Source organism: Tarenaya hassleriana, unplaced genomic scaffold, assembly GCF_000463585.1.
Source record: "Tarenaya hassleriana unplaced genomic scaffold, ASM46358v1 Cleome15, whole genome shotgun sequence".
NCBI classification, from domain to species: Eukaryota; Viridiplantae; Streptophyta; class Magnoliopsida; order Brassicales; family Cleomaceae; genus Tarenaya; species Tarenaya hassleriana.
In genome coordinates, this window is record NW_010964923.1 from 2,596,574 (window position 1) to 2,616,496 (window position 19,923).

General features: G+C 39.1%; 4 protein-coding genes across 4 annotated transcripts; 1 reads left to right on the forward strand and 3 right to left on the reverse strand.

Annotated features, from left to right (window-relative positions):
- Window positions 1–320: 320 nt before the first annotated feature.
- LOC104808996 (chaperone protein dnaJ 49-like) lies at window positions 321–2,765 on the reverse strand. Its single transcript, XM_019202057.1, has 2 exons — window positions 1,442–2,765; window positions 321–1,051 (listed from the first exon to the last, which is right to left on the reverse strand). The coding sequence occupies exon 1, from the start codon at window positions 2,538–2,540 to the stop codon at window positions 1,455–1,457; it is 1,086 nt and encodes a 361-aa protein (XP_019057602.1). The 5' UTR covers window positions 2,541–2,765; the 3' UTR covers window positions 321–1,051; window positions 1,442–1,454.
- A 1,102-nt stretch (window positions 2,766–3,867) lies between these two features.
- On the reverse strand, window positions 3,868–7,223 carry LOC104808997. The gene is made up of 9 exons (XM_010534868.1): window positions 7,152–7,223; window positions 6,691–6,776; window positions 6,476–6,604; window positions 5,936–6,051; window positions 5,488–5,569; window positions 4,988–5,047; window positions 4,787–4,894; window positions 4,449–4,494; window positions 3,868–4,225 (listed from the first exon to the last, which is right to left on the reverse strand). The coding sequence occupies exons 2-9, from the start codon at window positions 6,766–6,768 to the stop codon at window positions 3,996–3,998; spliced, it is 849 nt and encodes a 282-aa protein (XP_010533170.1). The 5' UTR covers window positions 6,769–6,776; window positions 7,152–7,223; the 3' UTR covers window positions 3,868–3,995.
- Window positions 7,224–8,494: 1,271 nt separating this feature from the next.
- LOC104808998 (cysteine-rich receptor-like protein kinase 26) lies at window positions 8,495–11,390 on the reverse strand. Its single transcript, XM_010534869.1, has 7 exons — window positions 10,485–11,390; window positions 10,272–10,409; window positions 10,035–10,165; window positions 9,750–9,960; window positions 9,426–9,666; window positions 9,189–9,339; window positions 8,495–9,105 (listed from the first exon to the last, which is right to left on the reverse strand). Exons 1-7 carry the CDS (start codon window positions 11,308–11,310, stop codon window positions 8,818–8,820), a joined length of 1,986 nt encoding a protein of 661 aa, XP_010533171.1. The 5' UTR covers window positions 11,311–11,390; the 3' UTR covers window positions 8,495–8,817.
- Window positions 11,391–13,672: 2,282 nt separating this feature from the next.
- On the forward strand, window positions 13,673–17,948 carry LOC104808999 (probable ethanolamine kinase). The gene is made up of 11 exons (XM_010534870.1): window positions 13,673–13,864; window positions 14,856–14,947; window positions 15,122–15,228; window positions 15,543–15,648; window positions 15,934–16,056; window positions 16,200–16,291; window positions 16,627–16,711; window positions 17,191–17,296; window positions 17,394–17,460; window positions 17,558–17,650; window positions 17,733–17,948. Exons 1-11 carry the CDS (start codon window positions 13,728–13,730, stop codon window positions 17,844–17,846), a joined length of 1,122 nt encoding a protein of 373 aa, XP_010533172.1. The 5' UTR covers window positions 13,673–13,727; the 3' UTR covers window positions 17,847–17,948.
- The last annotated feature ends 1,975 nt before the right edge of the window (window positions 17,949–19,923 follow it).

Sequence of the window (19,923 nt, forward strand, 5' to 3'; positions counted from 1 at the left end):
CCCCTCCAACTGCCAAACACCCAGATGCGGTGTTGATCAAGAACTCAATCGTCCCAAATTCTCGAACAGTAATTTTTTTAGAAAACAGATTTTTGCAAAACCGAACTGAATCGAATTCGAAAAATCGAAAAATTATTAACAAAAACCGAAACCGAATCCACATCGCACCGAATATGAAATAATAACCGAATAGTACATATTTGTATAGAACCGAAAGAAACAGACCGAATAATTTACGAACCGAACCCGAATCGAATATCGAAACGCCCACCCCTAGGCTATCCCTATGTCGAGCGATCGCAACATATGATGTCCTGACATGTTCTAAATTCGGCCTCATTGAATTAAGGAACGGAACACCATTAAGCTTGGGCACCGATCGCATATTCGGGTTTTCCACTGTACTCAATTTCGGCATGCACATTCGCATCTTTCGACCGAAATACATAACCTCGGCGCATTGCGTGAGCCGAGTACCCAAGCTTCGTATACCTTGTGGTATCCAAATGCTCGGTACACGGAAGATACAAAAGCTAACGGGCAAAAGGCCAAGGGACGAGCCAAGGAAGCGATGCTAGAATTCGTACGTGACCGAACCCGCATTCACCTTATCTTCTTGCCTTGCCTCGGAACAGTTGTGACAATGCATTCAGGGTTGCTGGTGATAGCATCCAAAGATGACTACTTTCCAAAGGGATTTGCTTGGAATCTGTAAATTTCCATCATACGATATATCTTTACACCCAATCAAATTCTCAAGTCCGAGAAGTAGAGATGCATCACACAAAACACCATCCGGCTGTGTTATTTTGTATACTAAACATTAATAAACATAGGAAAACAATAACAAATATCAAGAAGACTTCACATGGGCTGTATATTATATAGCATTTTCGGATCTTCAAATTTTTAACAAAGGGCGTCAGCAAAAAGCAGGAACCATATTACCGAAAGACTCCTAAACATCCGTTATCCTCCATGTCTGTGTCTCGTCATCGATTCAACCATGTTCCTCCGAGTTTAGTATGCGAGGAAGCATACTCCGAAACAACTGTTATAAGAACAACACAAGACTGTTAAAAAGATGAGATATCCAACACACCATATAATATTTTCGTGATATAGGGACGAACTTGCGATATGAGATATATGATACTCACTACAAATACAAACATAATGTTTTTTTACATACTCTCTCAAGAAATCACGTCATATAAGAACAACACCAACACGATTCTATAATCCTATAGAAATAACACACAGATGTCATGACAACACATTAGTTGACATAGATTTTGACAAAAACATCAGCAACCGAGCTTACTAGCCGTGACACAACTAACCACTTAAACTATGATTAGAAGAGAGACTTTAATATAGCCGGAACTCTGCAAAAGAAGTTAATGTACGTTCAAGATGAAGTAATGAATGTGGATTGGACCTTGGTTTAAGTGCTAAGCAGCAGACTCAAACTTCCGCAGCATGTCACAGTGTGGGGTTTCGCGGATAAAACCCCATTGTTGCCTCTGCAGCTCGTACCGACAATTTTGAGACACTACGGAGTAATAATCTCTCTCGACTTGCGCTTCTGTCCTCTGTCGCTCAAGGCTGTTAAGTGGGTACTCCTGCTCGAACTTGGATGATCTCACAAAGTAATTGACACCCCTATTCGTAGTGAATTTGTACTCATAAGGATACGATGCAGACAGGGAATAAACTGGCTGTGAAGAAGGCAGGAAATTGAGCAACAGTATAAGCAGAACGGGGAGAAGCTGAAGAAGAACACGGACGTTGAACCCTGCATCAGATGCTTGATTGGCGGTTCGTTGACCGCCCATTCCGCCGCCGAAATTGAATGTGCGGAATTGGGCAGTCGCAGGAGGCATTCCACCGAAAAAGAAGCTCCGGAAAATCTCGTCGGCGTCGAATTCATCGTCATAATAGCCATTGAACCCGTTTCTCCTCGCGGCTCGCCGAGGTTGGTAAACGGGTTCATCCGAACCACTGATATCGTACTTTCTCCGAGTCTCCTCATTGCTTAGGCACTGAAACGCCTTTGACACGAATTTGAACGCTTCTTCTGAACCAGGGGCTTTGTTCTTGTCGGGATGAACTTTTAAGGAGAGTTTCCGATATGCCTTCCTCAAATCTTCCACTGAACAGCTCTTTTCTAACCCTAGAATCTCGTAATAATCCTTCTTCGACTTTATCTGTCTCACGATCGCGATCTGTTCTTCGGTGTACGAAGCCGATCCCGATGATGATGACCCTGCAGCCGCCGAAGCCGATGGTCCACGTTGTCGCAGAGAAGGCCGACCCGACGCCTTTGGCGACTCCTTGGCTGCGGATCCAGGCGAACCCTCAGCCGTTGGATCGTCAGATTGCTTCTCCAGCTCCGACACGAGATTATCGATCGGGAGACTCGGATCAAGGCGACAAGCTTTCGTTAAGAATTTCAAAGCTCGAGCTCGATCTCCGGCCTCCATCGCATCCTTGCCAATTTTCAGGCACTTCAACGCGTCGTCTTTGTTTCCATCCATGTTTGGCAACGAAATCAAACGACAAAGACGAAGGAAAATCCCCCCTGGAAAACAATCAATTGAGAGTTTTCCGAATCCGAACACGAAACCCCGATTCGATTACCGGGAGATCGAAAAATCTCGGAAAAATTAGGGTTTCTCACTCTGATCGGAATTCATCTGGGTGGGATTTGGGATTTCCAAAAGACCTAAAGGACAACGTAGAAAATAAAATATCGCTAATGGCCCTTAGAATTTTAACTCATTTATTACTTTTATCTTTATATTTACGAGACGTGTGCCGCTTTGCGCCGTTCTTAACTTCTTACGTCATTTTAAGTATACCAAAACGACGCCGTGTCTTGGCTTTTAAACGATGTCGTTTGCTCGCTCTTTTTTTATTTCCTCGGTTCAATACTTCCATTGTCGTTCCAAGGTTGAGCTTAAACACTCTCATGGGCGTAAATCTAATCTTAAAAGATGAGTATTTTGTCGAAAATTTATTTCATCTTAAAGGAAATGCCCACAAGCTGTTGGATGAAAGCTTCAGAGCTTCCATTACCCATTCAATGGTTGAATCCTTGCGAAGAAACCTGCCAAAAAAGGCCCTTGGAATCTCGAAGAAGGGTTTTCAACGGGGTTTTGTTCGGTAACGTTGAAGAGGTTACTCTTTCTCACGGTCCACCGATCAACTCATTGATGCTCTCACCAAACCACTACCGCGTTTTCCGTTTCATGACCCGAGACATATAGAAGGATATATGTGTATTTATACATATTGTAATTAGGGTTAATCACTTGTATAAATATCCTACTGTTGTAAAAAACATGAATCATTAATCTAAACCTATTAGAATCTGCGTATATTTGAGAATCTAGTTAATCCTGATGTTTTCTTTGAAGATGCTCATCGAGAACCAATGGGATTTTGCATCGAGAGTGGATTTAACTGGAAATTCGATGCTTGAGGAAATGTCAGACACAAGAGCAGGTTTTTGATGAATTAAATCGCCCGAATATATAGTTCCAAGAACATAGGGTTTGATCCATACATTGGAACATACCCTAAGTTTTGGTATTTCCATGTGCGTTACATTCCTAGTCACAGGCTTAAACCAAGATAGAGACCTCCCCTACGATTTCACGTACATCAGTTGAGGAGGCTGAGGTAGCCGAAATGGGTCGAAGACCAACCTAGGCCGAGGGGTTGGTAGGTTTGGATCTTTCGGTTTTATTGGTTATTGGATTTTTATTCGAGTCGAGGTTATGGTAACAAGTGACCGAGGGCCCCTAGGGTTTGTCCGGACCGACCTTGATTTTCTGAGAAGGGTTCAAGTGTGAACCAAGAAACAAAGAAACGGAACCTAATGATTCTCACTCCAAGAAATGTCCGTACGATTATATATATATATATGAAACAGGACCTGCATTATAAGGACATGGATGATTCTTATCTCTGGGGAATGGTATTAGTATTTACCGTTCATTGGAGCTACCTTCTTCAATTGAGAGATGCTTCTCTTCCTCCTCTAGCCTCTCCAGCCATTTTAGCCCCAAGTCACACCCTTCTCTTGCCGCAATTCGGAATTTTTCCTTTGCTGCCTCCAGTGGGTCCACCTCAGGGATTTCTGGATTCTTCTTTGCTCGTTTGGGCGGTGGAACTCTCATTGAATCTAATTTTGTTAGAGATTCTGGAACTTGAACGCCTGTAGAGGCAAACATCTCATCAGTCTTTGCGAGCAACTATACTCGTAAGCAAGAAACGTGCAAAATCTAATATTCAGGGTGGGCCGGGGGATTATATTGATCCGAACAGCATTTACCTGTTCATCTTTAACCACCATCAGTGCCTAATCTAACGAAAATTGAAGAATCTCATGCATTCGATAAATGAAAAGTTGCATGATTTTTGTGGTGTAAACAACTGACCTCTAAGTAGGAGGGATCCATATGCTATAGCAGCACCAGCATGTCCCTGAAAGTTATATGGATGTGCTAATTATCATTCCGAAGCATACATATTTTCATCACAAGATAGTCGAAAGGCAAAACAAAACGATCACTGTAGGGCTTAATACTCGTATCGTACACATTTCCTTTCGAGGACTTTTTTTTTTTTGAGGGCCATATTTGCCTTTCGGGATTTAAAAAAACGAATTTGTCACCATATCACATTTGTTTCATCTATGCCAAACAACTATTCGAAATGCCTTTAGGTTACGTTACGTGAGTTCTGGAAAAAAAATTTAATAAGTAATGTCTGTTACCTTCTCGGAAGCCCTATGGAAACACCACATAGCTGAAGCAAGATCTTGCTTCACACATTCTCCAGTCAAGTACACAATTCCTAGAAGGTAGAGAGCACCTGGATGCAGCTACAAGTTACAAACATCAGGTCAGTTTTTCAGAAAATTCTCAAGAACCAAGTTTTTATGATTATATATATGGACTGGAAAATAGATTCATACCTGGTCAACAGCCTTCTCTATATAGTAGAACGCCTGTTGATCTGACTGAACGTAATCATTCTGTTCCAACATAAAATTGGGAAAAAAAACAAATGTTCTAATTGGTATGAATTTTATGGCAAGGGAAAAGAGGAGTTAGAGAATGGATAATAACAAAGAACCATTCCCCCATCAAAGACAACAAAAGACTGCTCCAGAAACATTAACTTTCCTTAACCAAGGTACCCACTAAAGCAACAAATAAAAGACATTGACACAAACATGAAGCTTGCAAAATGCCTAGATTGAAGGCCATTAAAACTACATAATATTTTTATAGAGATTTTAATATAAGTTTCCGAGTAATTTTGAGATAATTTGGAGAACACTTTGACGGAAACATGACCATAACCACAATGGCATCATATACGATAGGTATCAATCAGGAAGGAAATTCAGCTTCAATCAATCAACATATCTCAAATGGGTATTAACCACAAAGAAGAGGAAGGAAGCCAAACCTCAACTCTTAAACGACAACCTAGTTCATACTGAGCATCTGCATCACCCATGTCAGCAGCCTCTACAAGCAAAGCAGCCCCACTGTCACAGTAAAAGAGAATAGAAGATGGGTAAAGATGAAAAAGAATGCCTTGCACCACAAAGTTGTTCAACAAAGCACCAGTAAGCAACTTCCCCAACTACAATAAACAATTCCAAGATGAGACATGAATCATAATGTCTTCTAAATTTAAGTGAAATACTTAACAACGGGACAAAACCAACATTAATGTCATCCATTATAGTGCGAACTCCACAATTTTCAAAATATTACTTCAATTGGAGTATCAAAATTGTCAAAAATATCGAAATAAACATTATCTTAAAGGAATCCACTAATTGACCCAGCAGGTTTTAGACCCTGCCGGAACGAAGTGAAGAAGAATTGGTTAAATATTCTTTACTCACACGGCTTTACATGCCCCAGGAACATGGTACTTCAGATGCAACTTGGAGAGCCAATATCTAGCATGCGTGTTCGAATTATCAGCCTCCAGAGCCAATTCAAAGTTCTCTTTAGCTGCCTGACCAAAAAAATCATAGTCAGAAACATAACAAAACCACAACCAAAGTGACTCAAAAGGCATATTTATTTTCTCCAAGCATTCAACAAGTCAAATTTACGAGATGTGACCCAGAGACGATATCTACACTTCTACATTTGGCTATAGCCATTTCAGATGTCACCATGGCTAACTTAAGTCAATATTACAAATCTATAACCCATTGAGCACCTACTTGTACAATTAACTCAGACAAAAAGGATGAGCCATCTAATCTAGAACACACCAGAACCCAGCTTCATAACTCAAACTAATCGTTTGAGCCACAATGAATTGTTAACCTTGCGAAGATGAGTGTAAGCAGCAGATAATTGTGAAAACATGTAACACAAGTAATACACTTAATATGTCTGTGTGCAGACATACATAGATGAGCTTATAGTACCCTAAGAAGAGGGATGAGACGGCTATCCTTGAGTTCACAATAATCAATGACTCTATCAACTTCCTTCAGCGCGCTCCATCCTTTGGCTATGAACTCCATAGCTTTCTTGTTCCTGCTGTGTAGTCCTCTCTGACGAATCACAAAATACCCAACATGTAAATTACGAACCACACAAGGGTGATTCACAGAGAAAATCCAGCGAAAAAAAAAGTTACCTGTTGATCAAATCGGATAAGATAATTTACATTCGATTCTGCGGCTGCCGACGACCGGAGGATGAGATGCCGAAGCATCGCGACGTCTGCAAGATGAAAGGGAAAACAAAGGATGACGAGGAATACAAGTTGCAAAACATGCAAGTATACCCAATGTACAATCTTAGCTAATCATTCCAATCCAATCAAATCTACTTCCCAATTCGGATTCCGAAAAAAAAAATCCAGACTCAACGGGAGATTCTGAATTCTGTGCAATAAAATCAAACAACAACGACAACGATTCGATCTGAAATGCGTAAGTCACAAGTATGAACGCGCACAGATAGATAACTGGCAATCGCTTCGAACAGCGTAACAAACTCGAAACGATGATGAAAATAGAGAAATCCGACGAGACAGGACAGATTCTCTGACTAACGGAAGCATATTCATCAGAGAGAGACAGAGAGAGAGAGTACCTGGAGCGAGACGATGATTCCTTCGTGAAGTCGGGAATGAAGGTCTCGCGGTGGCAATGGGAAGGTTTTGAGGGAACCTCAGTTCGACGTTCCATCTATACGTCGGTACGGTATTAAGCGAAAACGGAGAGAACCGGACTGAACCGGTTTTAAAGAAACCAATCACAAATTTTGGTTTGATTTTATTCGGTTCGGTTCCAAGAATAACAATGGGTGTTATTTTATGAAAATTGTGAATGGGTCAAGTCGAAACAAACAGAAGATAACTTTGATGTCGATCTAGACATTATTTCCTATAAATAATTATCGCAAATGTACAGATCAAATCGTAGTATTCTAGAGTCGAACACAAAAACACTTGTGGATTAGCGATGATAACCTCGATTTCTATTCGTTTTCGATCGAAAGCGATAATTTGGATGATGGTGGTAACTAAACGTAAATAGAATCAAAACGAATACAAGCAAACATTTAATACAATTCAACAAAACATTATAGGTGTCGAGATTTTCGGATTGTGTAAGGATCGTTCCTACGGATGTATCTCCTAACTAAGGTTTTGATTTAAGAAATTCAAATTCTTTCTATCGAAGACTACTCTCTCGAACCTCACATCACTTCCTAAGAATTCAATCTACCGTTCTCTCGATTCTTAATAAATTGAAATTCCTAAGAGTATTAAACCCACTGCCATGATTCCTAAATGTTCATTCATCTCCCGATGTAATGTTCATCCATTCAATGTTTATTCATCTTTTATTACCTCTGGATATTGGTGGGATGTGACCTTTGCGGCTTACAGAGGAGATAGGTTGTGTGTGTTAGAACAATGTCCGAGAAGTGGAAACATCAAGCTATGGGTCTCTAGCCAGATTGGATCGGCTGAAAAGGAGGTGTGCATCATGTTCATGACCGTCGAATCAGAAAATATCCCTTTGTTATGTCTTTATAATGAATTCAATCCATGCTTCTTCGTCGAGAATGATCAGCTCGTTTATTGTCGGGGGGACAAAAAAGAAGAGACTTTATTAGGGGAGAGGATGGGATCAAAGACATTGAGATAGGTGAGTGGCTCGCGACTCCTTGTATCCCCGCCACTGTATATGTTCCGAGTCTGCTTCCCATTCATCATCTTCGAGGTTGAGAAGCAAAGTGTAGAAGAAGAAGAAGTAAATGATGATGATGATGATGATGGAGAAGGCTTCTGGTAAATCTCACCATTAGCTGAACTCTTTCTCATTTGCTGTTCTCGTTTTGGAAATCTGCTTCTTAGAACCTAAGTGAACTGAGCTTTGTATTTTTTTTTTTTTTGGAGTTTGATGAACAAAAAGCATATGCAGGGCTTCTTCTGGTTTGGAACATGTACATTGAGGAAAAGAACAAGCTATTCATGTTTCTTCTTCTCTGTGTTTGTCTTCCTTGGAGAAGAGAAGTTACATCCATGAAAACAGCTACAATAAAATGGATCGAAGATCTTTGACTAACCGATGATTCTCGTATTCTAACTTTCCAAGATATTTGAAACTGTCGAATCATCTTCGCGACAAGAATACAAAGATCTGAAGATGTCTGTACAAAAAAAAAAACCCTTTCAGAACTACCTCGGATATAACTCTGTAATGGAGTCAGTGATGTCCCGACGACGATCCTATAAGACAGCGGTTTTCTAGCGTTCTCTCGAATCTGTGGCCCTTGAGTTAAGGTTGTCTGAAGAGGGCAGGTCGAATCTCGAGACATGACGCATGGAAAAGGCGGGCGGAGTGGGAACAGGGAGGGCAAGACTATGGCTACTTAGCATCATAACAACCAAAGCCATGCTCGGTCTGTTTGCTACCTTCTCTTGCACGCATAAAAGACCGATGCTTATGCATCTCAACATTTCATTCCTCGAACCATATCTCAAACTCGGATCGATCAGATTCAACAGTGTCCCTTCTCTCCAGTTTCTCCATGCCTGCACATTGTACCACTTTACATCACTTTCACAATGTCGATGAACTCTTTGAAATATATATATATACACATACACACACTTACGAGGGAAACGAGATCTTCCGCATCTTCGCCATCTCTGGACCAGTTGTTTCTCTTGCCACTAACGATCTCGAGCACCAACACCCCGAAACTGTAAACATCTGTCTTAAACGAAAACTGTCCATGCATTGCGTACTCTGGAGGCATGTATCCTCTGTGAATCATGAATCTCAGGGTTTCAATCCGACGGTTACGTGTGTATATATACGTTTATATATGTGGAATGGATCTGGTGCTTACAATGTTCCGACGATCTTGCTTGTGAAGCGTTGTGTTGTTTGGTCAATATCGAACAACCTAGCCACACCAAAATCTGCAATCTTTGCGTTCATTTCCTCGTCAAGTAAGACGTTACTAGCTTTAAGATCACGATGAATTATCCGAAGACGGGAATCTTCATGAAGATAAAGGAGCCCTCGTGCAATTCCTCCTATGATCTCGTAGCGTTTTCCCCAATCTAGATACCTTTTCTTGACAGCATCTGTAAGAAATGGTCGAAGGTTTCATACTTTGTGCCAAGGAAGCCGCAAGTTCCAAGATTCTGACAAAGGAAGAATCTCGTACCGAAAAGGAAATTGTCGAGACTCGCGTTTTTGACAAACTCATAAACGAGAAGCCTTTCGTTTCCTTTGGTGGAAAAGCCCAAAAGCCTGACCAGATTCCGATGCTGAAGCTTCGCAACCAGCAAGACCTCGTTCTTGAACTCTGTTTCCCCTTGTCCCGTGTCTCTCGACAACCTTTTCACCGCTATTTCTTGTCCATCACGTAACATACCCTACGAGTATTCGTAGAAACAAATCTTAGAACGAATCAGACGATGAATTAGCCACCCTGGTTTTGTAAGATTACCTTATAAACTGTACCGAAACCTCCTTGTCCAAGTTTCTTTTCGGGCGAGAAATTATCCGTCGCCTCCCGTATCGTTCTGAAATCGAACAACAACGAATCTGCACTGATGATTTCTTCGGTAACCTCGCTTGCTGTTCACAACCAGAAAAGAACAGGTTTTAGTGGTTATCACAAGCTGATGATTTCGAACAAACAATGCTTTCTTTCCATAGCATTCGAGCTTTCGACAAAACTCACTTTCGTGTTTTCTTGTCGTCGGATTCTTCTTCCTCGGCGTCAAGAAAACAATAAACGATGTGATCAGAAGGGCAGCGATGATGGCAACAGGAACAAATACAAAGATCACTACTTTTTCTCCATAGCCATTTTTCTTCCCTGAAGAAGACGAAGAAGAAATCTGAATTCATATCTGAGTTATCAAATGAATCTGAAACCAGAAAGTAATAATACCTTCTCCGTCTGTGCTCGTTTCATTGGCCGGCGGCGGCGGCGGCGGTGGAGGAACCGTCTCCTCAGCAGCTGTCGCGTCGTAGAACCGATAGGTCTCGTACCTGAAAAAACAGGTCGGAGTATGCAGCCGGCAACCGATCCTCCGGTCACAACAAGCCGGAATATCCCCGAAACTCCGGGTAAGACAACTGGAGCAGTCTTGCTCCGACAAGTCAGGCGAACACTGGACCATACCGTACAACGTCGGCAAAGACGGCGCGTTGAACCTGTCGGCTGCAAACTTCTTCCTCACCCCTCCTTCTCCAGCTCTGTCCCTCAGACCTTCCAGCAAACCCCTTAGAGCCATCTCAATCCCCTCCAAGTCTCCTGTGAAGTTATTTCCATTCGCCATGTAGAATGCAGGTCTCATCTCCATCACGTTCAAGATCGTTCGGTTCGTGTAGCGCACCATACAGGAATCGTACCATATAATCGCCTCTTTCTGATTAGGGCAACGCCTCGTAATCTCTTCGCCGGCGGCCGAGACGCAGGCGAGGCAATCGACTGGGGCGACCTCTCCTCTGCAGAGAGAAACAGAGTTCACCATGTTCGTGGTTTCTCCGACAGAAACGTTGTAAAACCCGTCTGGGTTCCGCTGGAGAGAGGACAAAGACGAGACGAGACTATTCAGATTTGTGGCGAAGGTGGAGTTTACGGTGTAGTTTCCTCTGTCGTTCGAGCAGAAATGATACTGCTGAGATCTGACGGCGAGGAACTGTAGCGAGACGAGAACCAAAACGGAGAAGAGACGGAGACAGGCTGAAGAGGACAGAGGAAGGGAAGCCATTGTTATGTTTCTGTACCTCTCCCGTTGGTTGTGATTTTGTCGACGTTAAATCGGTGACGGAAGGCGCAAAACGCGTTGGGTCTATTTTCACTCTTACGGTTTGACCCTTGACTTGGACAAGCATTTCATTTCCAAGTTTGACGTGTTCATATAAAATAGTATTCATAAAGGTAACATTTTTCCAGTCAATGTGGTGGACTTTGGCGTAAATTTTAAGTACACGAAAAAAGAAAATCAAATTAACCTACGCAGTGGAGCTTTGTCCCATGAAAAGGCTCCTTTCTACCATGACATTGTGCATATAATCAATCATCTATTTCCGCAGAGGTGGGCGTTTCGGTTCGATTCTTCGGAATCGGACCGAACCGAACCGAACCGAAAAAAACGGTACTTTTCCCGATCTGAAACCGTTCTCAATTCCCGAACGATATTATTTTTAGAAAACCGAATTTTTCCGAAACCGAACCGAATCGAACTTTAAAAAATCCCGAAAAACCGAATATTTTTAAAGGAAATCTATCTTCTTTTTTTTGATAAAATCTCGAACCGAACTGAACCGATACCGATACCGAACCGAACATAATATAAAAACTGATTTGTACCTATTTTTGCAAAACCGAAAAAACCGAACCGATTCATTCATGTCCCGAACCCGAACCGTTTCGCAAAACATCCATCCCTATATTTCAATAATCCTTGATTCTCCATGATGATCACCGTGATCATCATCATCATTTTCACAAACTATAGTTTTAATATCATCGTCATTACCCAATATTAGTCCAATATATAATTCCTCACCACAATCATTATCTAACTCTAATATCCTATATTGTAGCAAAATAGACTTCGATTACAAGACTAACTTTGAAAACTAATTATTTGTTGCTTAATTTGTACGATTCACATATAAAATGGTTATGGTAATAAGCCAGTTCGATGGAATATGTTCCAAATTCCATTGGAAAAACTCTCAACCGAGTACGGGTAGAGCGAGAGTCGCATGGAGCCAATATCTGTAGACCTTGGAGGGAAGGAGGGTTGAACATCAAGAAACTTGAAGAGTTGAACAAAGTTTCCAGGCCGAAGATGATTTGGAGGATTTTTAAGGATGCAAATTCACTTTGAATTGCGTGGCTAAGGAGGAATGTGTTGAAGAGATGACCATTTTAGGATATGGTGCCTACAACTAGACAATCGTGGAATGTAAGGAAACTCTTATGGATGAAAGACCTAGCAGAAAAGTTTATCAGGTGCAGAATTGAGAATGGGAAAACGCCGTATTTCTTGTTGGATATCTGGACAAATTTAAGGCCTTTGATATATTGATTATATTGGCATTGACGGCTCTAGAGTGCTACAAATTCCTCTTAATGGAAAGGTTAGTGATGTTGTCTTGGGGCAGAGTTGGTCGCTACCGGGTGCATGATCTCAAAGAATCCATGACCTTCACATTCGGCTTCTATCATTACCACCATTGAACCAAGTTTTGGGAGAAGACACATATGAGTGGAAGTTGGCAGATAACGAGTACATTAAGAAGTTCTTGGCGTCAAGCACATGGAAATTGTTCCGTAAAGAATCACCGGAAGTGGAATGGGCTAAGATGGTATGGTTTAAGCAAGCGGTGCCAACACGGATAGACTACGTCGATGGAATATTGTCCAGAATTCGACTTGTGTCCTATATAATAAAGAGAAATAATCATACGACCACCTATTCTTCTGATACCCTTTCAATGCAGAAACTTCTGTAGGGGTTTCCATCAAAAATTTAATTTTCTCAACATTTTTACACTTATCTATTTAATTTTCTCTCAATTTTCTTATATTGTATATATTCTTTCTAACAATTTTGGACCAAGCCAATGTAATGTGCAGCACCAATAACATGTATAAAAGGACTCTAAAAAAAATCATTCCTTTATGGTTTGGACGATTCAGACATTTGTTTCTCATGTGATTTTGACGTGACGTGATATAGCTTTGATATTTTTTTTCTAGTAAGGGATATAGCATTGATACTAATTTTGTCAATTGATTACGTCGCATTTTGTTCGTCGCTCGGATTCTGCTACTAATCACAAAATTTTGAAAATTTTATTCGATAATTTCAAAAACAATTATATATTTTTAAAAAAAATATTTTTTAACAGCTTATTTTATATTTTATATTTATACATATTCTTCATTCTAAAAAGAACTAATAATAAATTATAATGTGTAATATAGACGGCTGTGATGTGACGATGAAACGCAATTTGATTAGACGAAGATTTGTTTAAAAAAAAAGGAAAAAAGAAATAGACGACGAGACACACGATATAAGATGCGCGTACAAATAGGAGAAAAAGATCTGAAAACAGAAAACTGATTTCACGAAAGAAAAAAAAGAATCTGAATAACAAAAAAAAAGAAATGGGAGCTGTGAAGAATCTTTGGGCGAAAATGGTTGCCGGAGACGGAGCTAATGGCGATCACGGCCCCGATTTTCCGTCTTCTTCGCGCGCCGTCGACACTTCTTTATCTCTCTCCGTCATGACTCCTCATATCATGTTCGTATCTCTTCTTCTTTGGTTATCACCTGCTTTGATTTGATTGCTTGTGCTTTCGGATTGTGGCGGTGGAAGAATCTAGCTATTTTTTTTTATGTTCGTATTGTTGTTTGATGTTCGGCTTCCGAGAAATTGCGGGAAAGACCGGAAAATTTTACTGAGATGCTCCACTATGCAGCGGCTTTGATTTGATTGCTTGTTCTTACGGACTGTGGAAATGAAAATTTCTCCCTTTGTTTTGATGTTCGGATAGTTTTTGATGTCTAGCTTCGGGGAAAATGCGGAAAAAAGGGGAAAACTTTTACTGAGATATTCGTTCTCTGGCTCTTTGCGCCAGCTTTGTTTTGATTGCTTCTTCTTTCGGATCGTGGGAGTAGAAAAATCTAGCTCGTATTTTATATTCGGAATTTGACGAAGATTTTCGGTTTCTTGCCCTTCATTGTACCAACTTTGATTATGTAAATGGACGATTATGTTTGTATGATGTTTGTTGTTTGGCTTCTGAGAAATTTTTGGATAAGAGCGAAAGTTTTACATAGATGTCCGTTTCTTGCTCTTCTCTGCACCAGTTTTGTTCTGATTTTCGGAAAAGTGGAACTGTTTATGGCTGCCAAGAAGATTGTGGAAATGAGGGAAAAGTTTTACATATCTGCAGAAGCTAGATGTTTGTTCTCTGGTGTTTCCATTTTGACGTCTTTTGAGATACATCATGAACAATACAATGCATCATTCTTTTAATAGAGCCTCCTAAGAGCAAAAGCTCTAAGAAAAATAAGGGAGTTCAAAACCATTCCACACTATGTGGTGTATGGTTTTTGACATATTTAGCATGATATACTCTTTGCTTAGTACCCTTGGATAGTTTGTCCTGCTCCCAAATTAATTTGCATGGCATGAAAGGGAGCGAATTTCTGTGCTTCAAACTGGGGAGGATTTATTCTCTTGCTGTTCTGATTGATTTGTTCTGCGTTGTCTTTGTGACATTTAATAGAGCCTTATGCAAAGATATATTCAAGAAGTGGAAAGCACTTGATGATTCTCTCTTCTCTGTCGAGAGAGTTTCTGGTGGCATCACAAATCTACGTGAGTTACTTTGTTTCATTAAGTTTCTCTTCTTGGTAACTGTATAATTTGACCTGACAAAGTCAGAGTATTAAAATGTCTCATTTTTTTTTATCATTTGAATAGAAACATATAATGGAGCCTTGAATTAAATAGCTATGATCTTGTTTTAAGTTTGTCTTTTAATGATGGTAGTGTTAAAGGTTTCTGTGATGGAAGAAACTGGGAAAGAAGTATCTGTAACAGTGAGATTGTATGGACCTAACACAGAGTACGTTATTAATCGGGAGAGGGAGGTGCAGGTGATTACATCTTCTCTTTATTCAACTGTATAATAGCTTCGCTACCTTGTTTGTATTTGCATCGTTGGGCCATATCATTTTGTATGGTTCTATTTCCACCATTTCTTAAAGCAGGACTTCTTGTGTTAAGCTGCTTAAAATTTGCATCAATACACAGCATTACCTTAAAGAGTAACAGCACTGTTTGTTTCTGTTCTTATTTTCCTGAAATAACTAAGGTTTTCCCTGTAGGTCTTTCTAATTCTACTTTTACATCATTTGAATTTGCCCCTCTCTCTCTCTGTATCTTACTTTTTTTCCCCCATTTTCATTAGGCTATCAAGTATCTCTCGGCTGCAGGCTTTGGTGCCAAGTTGCTTGGTGGATTTGAAAATGGCATGGTGCAATCTTTCATTAATGCCCGTACCCTAGAACCTTCAGGTAAGCAGAATTTTGGAGTGAGGGATAATTATCTCTTTTAGGAAATATTTCCTCTCGGCTGATCTGGGTTGCCATACATCTAAACGATGGAAAATGTATAGGCCGTACTCTTTTCAAGATTTGGTGATATGTTATCTTTAGTTCGACAAAGCAGTTGGACAATATCTATAATATTAGGACCCTCTAACCTTTTGTTTTTATCTTTTAAAGCAAATGATAATGGCGAAGCCAGTAGTAAGTTTCATGCATTCCAATAGATCTCATTTCCTCTTCTGGTGTGGGCAGACATCAGAAAACCAATGATTGCTGCTGAAATTGCCAAACAGCTACGGAAGTTTCATGAAGTGGATATACCAGGTTCCAAGGAACCTCAGCTGTGGATTGACATCTTCAAGTTCTTTGAGAAAGGTTTCTTGCCATTTGCTTTTCTTTTCGAAATTTTTTGTTGTTCTTTTTCTAACTACTTCTGTTGGTCATAACCAAGTATCCTTACCTAAATGCCAAACTTCTATTCTTTCTATCCTGTTAACTCTGTCACATGTCTGCTGCAGCATCTACTCTTAGCTTCGATGACTCTGATAAGCAGAAGCTCTATGAGACGATTTCGTTTGAGGAATTGCGTAAAGAAATTGTTGAGCTAAGGGTAATCCTCCTCATCCATTAAATATATATGTGCTTCCTGTTGTGTGTTCTTAAGGTGATACAAATTTTTTGTTTCTACTTTTAGAAACCATTGCTTTTGAAATTCTTCCTGGAATATTTTTGAAAAAATGAGCCATTCGATTGACCACACCATGAGCAATGCAGTGAACAGCAGTCTTTCAATGTTGAAGTATTCAAAAATCTTCTTTGTTTCAGACAAAACTTTCCAATTTGCTCAAAAGGCCATGGAATCAATGACGAATTAATGTAGGATTATCCTGTGCGACGACATAATCGGGTATCTGCTAAAAGCATTATATTCCAATGATTGAACAGGATTTCACGGGTCGTCTTAATGCACCTGTGGTGTTTGCTCATAATGATCTACTTTCTGGAAACCTGATGTTGAACGAGGAAGAAGGTAAGAAATTGCACAATGCTGTTTTTAGTTGTATTGCCCGTCTGGGTATCTGCCCATCTGAATGCATGCAAGGAAAAAGAAAATGGTGATGGAGTTAGATTTTTCGAACGCATGCATTTCTCATCTATGAACACTTACTTCTATAATATGAGGCACAATGACATTTAAAAAGCCATGATCGTTGCTTTGATTCTGCTTACCTTGTCTCTTTTATATCAGATTGTGCTTACGAACTCATGCATTCTATAATGTGAACAATTTAGCTTTTAGAAACCCAGACTTTCATATTGTGTCCTATTTTGTATTTTGTATTTTGTTGGAACGAGTAATATATATATGGTGATGGAGTTAGCCATGGGGAACAATGACAATTAAAAACCATGATTGTTGATTTGATTCTGCTTACCTTGTTTCTTTTATATCAGATGTTTTGCTGACATTTGTTCTCTAACTGGCTTTGTTTTTTTACCCGCAATTAGAGAAACTATATCTGATCGATTTTGAGTATGGGTCGTACAACTATAGAGGCTTCGACATCGGGAACCACTTCAACGAATATGCGGGATACGACTGTGACTACAGTTTGTACGTTCAGCTTCTTCATCCGAGTTTCCCATTTCGAGTAGTTTTCCACTTCAATGAATATGCGGTATACTGATACTTGGTCATGGTTGGTACACAGATACCCGAGTAAAGAAGAACAATACCATTTCCTCAGGCATTATCTACGGCCAAACAAACCACACGAGGTAACAGCCAATTAAACATTAGCAACCGAAATTGTCAAACGTACTTCGTGTTGGGAACCATTTCGTATTTCTAGAATCTGAAGATTTTCATCTACAGGTATCGGAAGCGGAATTGGATTCTCTTTACGTCGAGGCAGATGTGTACAAACTAGCATCCCATTTGTACTGGGCAGTATGGGCAATCATACAGGTACTCTCTAGACTAGAAAAGCTTATCGTGTCGAAGTCATTGTCTCGAGATCTCTTAAACGTTGAAATGTGTTATGGAGCAGGCAAGGATGTCGCCCATCGAATTCGATTATTTGGGTTACTTCTTCCTGAGGTACAACGAATACAAGAAGCAGAGGTCCGAGTCTTTTTCCCTTGCTACATCTTACTTGTCCTGAATCCCTTGAAAGCATATGATATCATTCTAGTTTAGTTTAGTTGACTGACTGATCCTTTGGTAAAAATACGTTTTTTTAGCAAATTATCTACTGGTTCTTTTTGTTTCTTTTGTTATTTTTTTTTCTAACGTCGTAGAATCGTTTTTTTTTTGTAACCGGATGTTTTGGACCGAGACCCATGCTAATCCTAAAATCGAAAGTAAGCCATGTGATTGGAATTATATTTATCTGTCAAACTTGATACTCGAATTCAGGACAGAACAAACGTTTTGTGTCCCGTTTCACCGGTTTAGCTATCACTAATACCAAATACTACGACACATGAATCTAGAGGTTCTACGAGAATGCAATGCAATTAGACAAGAAGGGCTAAAGCACACGAAACTAGAGGTTCCCCCAACAAAAGTAAATCAGTGGACCAGTGGTGATGACACTATAAAGTTTACCAACAATAACAATGGGACGGTACATATAGTATATAATTTTGGGACCCGTGTAATTAGATTTTCGGATTTTAATACTAATTTCGATTCTTTAATGGTTAAAAATTAAGGTATAAAATTATTTTTGTAAGTCTTCTTGTAATGGATAAAAAACTTGTGGAGAACTTTCTTTTTATTACAAAAAAAATCTTCAGTAAAGATTTAAGAATTTTATTTTGACCAAAAAAATAAAGTCTCAATTAATTCATAAAATCTAAGCGTAGTCGGTTGATGGATGACATTTATAGCGATTGCAGGGGACCAGCTAAGGGACAATAGTGTCATCCATGTGTGACACTCCCAAAACAATTCATTCTTATATGTATATAATATGTATTATAGATTATTATAATTGAGGCAATTGACGTAAATATGTCAATTTTTTGAGAGAGGTTGAAAGATTTTTTTTCCCCTGTATTTCGTAAACTATAACTTTGTATAAAATTTTACAAAAAATACCCTCAACTATATATTACAATTTATCGTCCTAAAATATATGAAGGATGAAAATAATTTAAAGAACGAAACAAGTTATGCAAGATAAAATTGTTTCGTTCGTAAGAATCTGTTTTTATTTATGAGTATTGAAACTGTTTCGTGTCCAAAAACTCTTCTGGATTTCTGGATGAAACTGTTTCTTATGAAAACGTCTGTTTTTGTCTAAAAACTCTTCAGGATCGTTCGGAAAAACTATTTTCAATCGATAGCTTTTTAAAATGAAAATGTTTCGTCCTACGAAGTTTATTTTTATCTTTGAGATTTTCCATTTGTTTGGGTATACATATTTCGTTCTGAAGTCTCCTCGGAAAAAAAAAATGTATTTTGCAAATATGAAAGATATATAAGAATATTTTTTATATTAATTAAAATAAAACATATTATTTATACACCGAAATTTTTTGAGAAAAAATCTTAAATATTTATGAATTTGTAATTTAGAGTAATATTAATTTCTAAACTTGTAGAGATACCTATTAATTCTCAAACTTACAAATTTGAATACGTTAAATTCTAAACTTGTTAAACGGTTTCATAATCGTCCATAGCGTTATTTAGTAAAAAAAAATGAATTAACCGATCCGACGTGGTGCGTGATATGGCGAACCAACTCAGAAAATTACCACCATGTCATGCGTCACGTCGGATCGGTCAATTTGTTTTTTTACCAAATAACGCTATGGATGATATAGAACCGTTTAACAAGTTTAGGATTTAACGTGTTCAATTTTATATGTTTAGAAATTAATAAATACCTCTACAAGTTTATGAATTAATATTACTCCAAATTATAAGTCGAGAAATTTTTAGATTTTTTTCAAATTTTTTTTGGTATACTTTATAATTGTTCTATACTAGTATACTGTTTTGGCACACTGCACCAATTGCCTGACAAATAAATACACATTAAAAATAGAGAAAAAACCCTAAAAATTTCTGAATTTGTATTTTGGAGTAATATTAATTCCTAAACTTGTAGAGGTGTCTATTAATTCCCAAACTTGCAAAACTGAACACGTTAAATCCTGAACTTGTTAAACGGTTCCATATTCATCCATAGCGTTATTTGGTCAAAAAAACGAGTTGACCGATCCGAC

What these genes read in the sequence shown, in the direction of transcription:
- LOC104808996 (XM_019202057.1), bottom strand. Translation starts at nt 2,540, where the DNA reads ATGGATGGAAACAAAGACGACGCGTTGAAGTGCCTGAAAATTGGCAAG.
- LOC104808997 (XM_010534868.1), bottom strand. Translation starts at nt 6,768, where the DNA reads ATGCTTCGGCATCTCATCCTCCGGTCGTCGGCAGCCGCAGAATCGAAT. An exon ending in CCTGGGGCATGTAAAGCCGT is followed by an intron (nt 5,570 to 5,935) that starts GTGAGTAAAGAA and finishes TTACTGTGACAG; the next exon opens with TGGGGCTGCTTTGCTTGTAG. An exon ending in TGGATCCCTCCTACTTAGAG is followed by an intron (nt 4,226 to 4,448) that starts GTCAGTTGTTTA and finishes TTGCCTCTACAG; the next exon opens with GCGTTCAAGTTCCAGAATCT.
- LOC104808998 (XM_010534869.1), bottom strand. Translation starts at nt 11,310, where the DNA reads ATGGCTTCCCTTCCTCTGTCCTCTTCAGCCTGTCTCCGTCTCTTCTCC. An exon ending in GACGACAAGAAAACACGAAA is followed by an intron (nt 10,166 to 10,271) that starts GTGAGTTTTGTC and finishes GGTTGTGAACAG; the next exon opens with CAAGCGAGGTTACCGAAGAA. An exon ending in AGCAAGATCGTCGGAACATT is followed by an intron (nt 9,340 to 9,425) that starts GTAAGCACCAGA and finishes CATGATTCACAG; the next exon opens with AGGATACATGCCTCCAGAGT.
- LOC104808999 (XM_010534870.1), top strand. Translation starts at nt 13,728, where the DNA reads ATGGGAGCTGTGAAGAATCTTTGGGCGAAAATGGTTGCCGGAGACGGA. An exon ending in TGGTGGCATCACAAATCTAC is followed by an intron (nt 14,948 to 15,121) that starts GTGAGTTACTTT and finishes TAATGATGGTAG; the next exon opens with TGTTAAAGGTTTCTGTGATG. An exon ending in GATGTTGAACGAGGAAGAAG is followed by an intron (nt 16,712 to 17,190) that starts GTAAGAAATTGC and finishes ACCCGCAATTAG; the next exon opens with AGAAACTATATCTGATCGAT.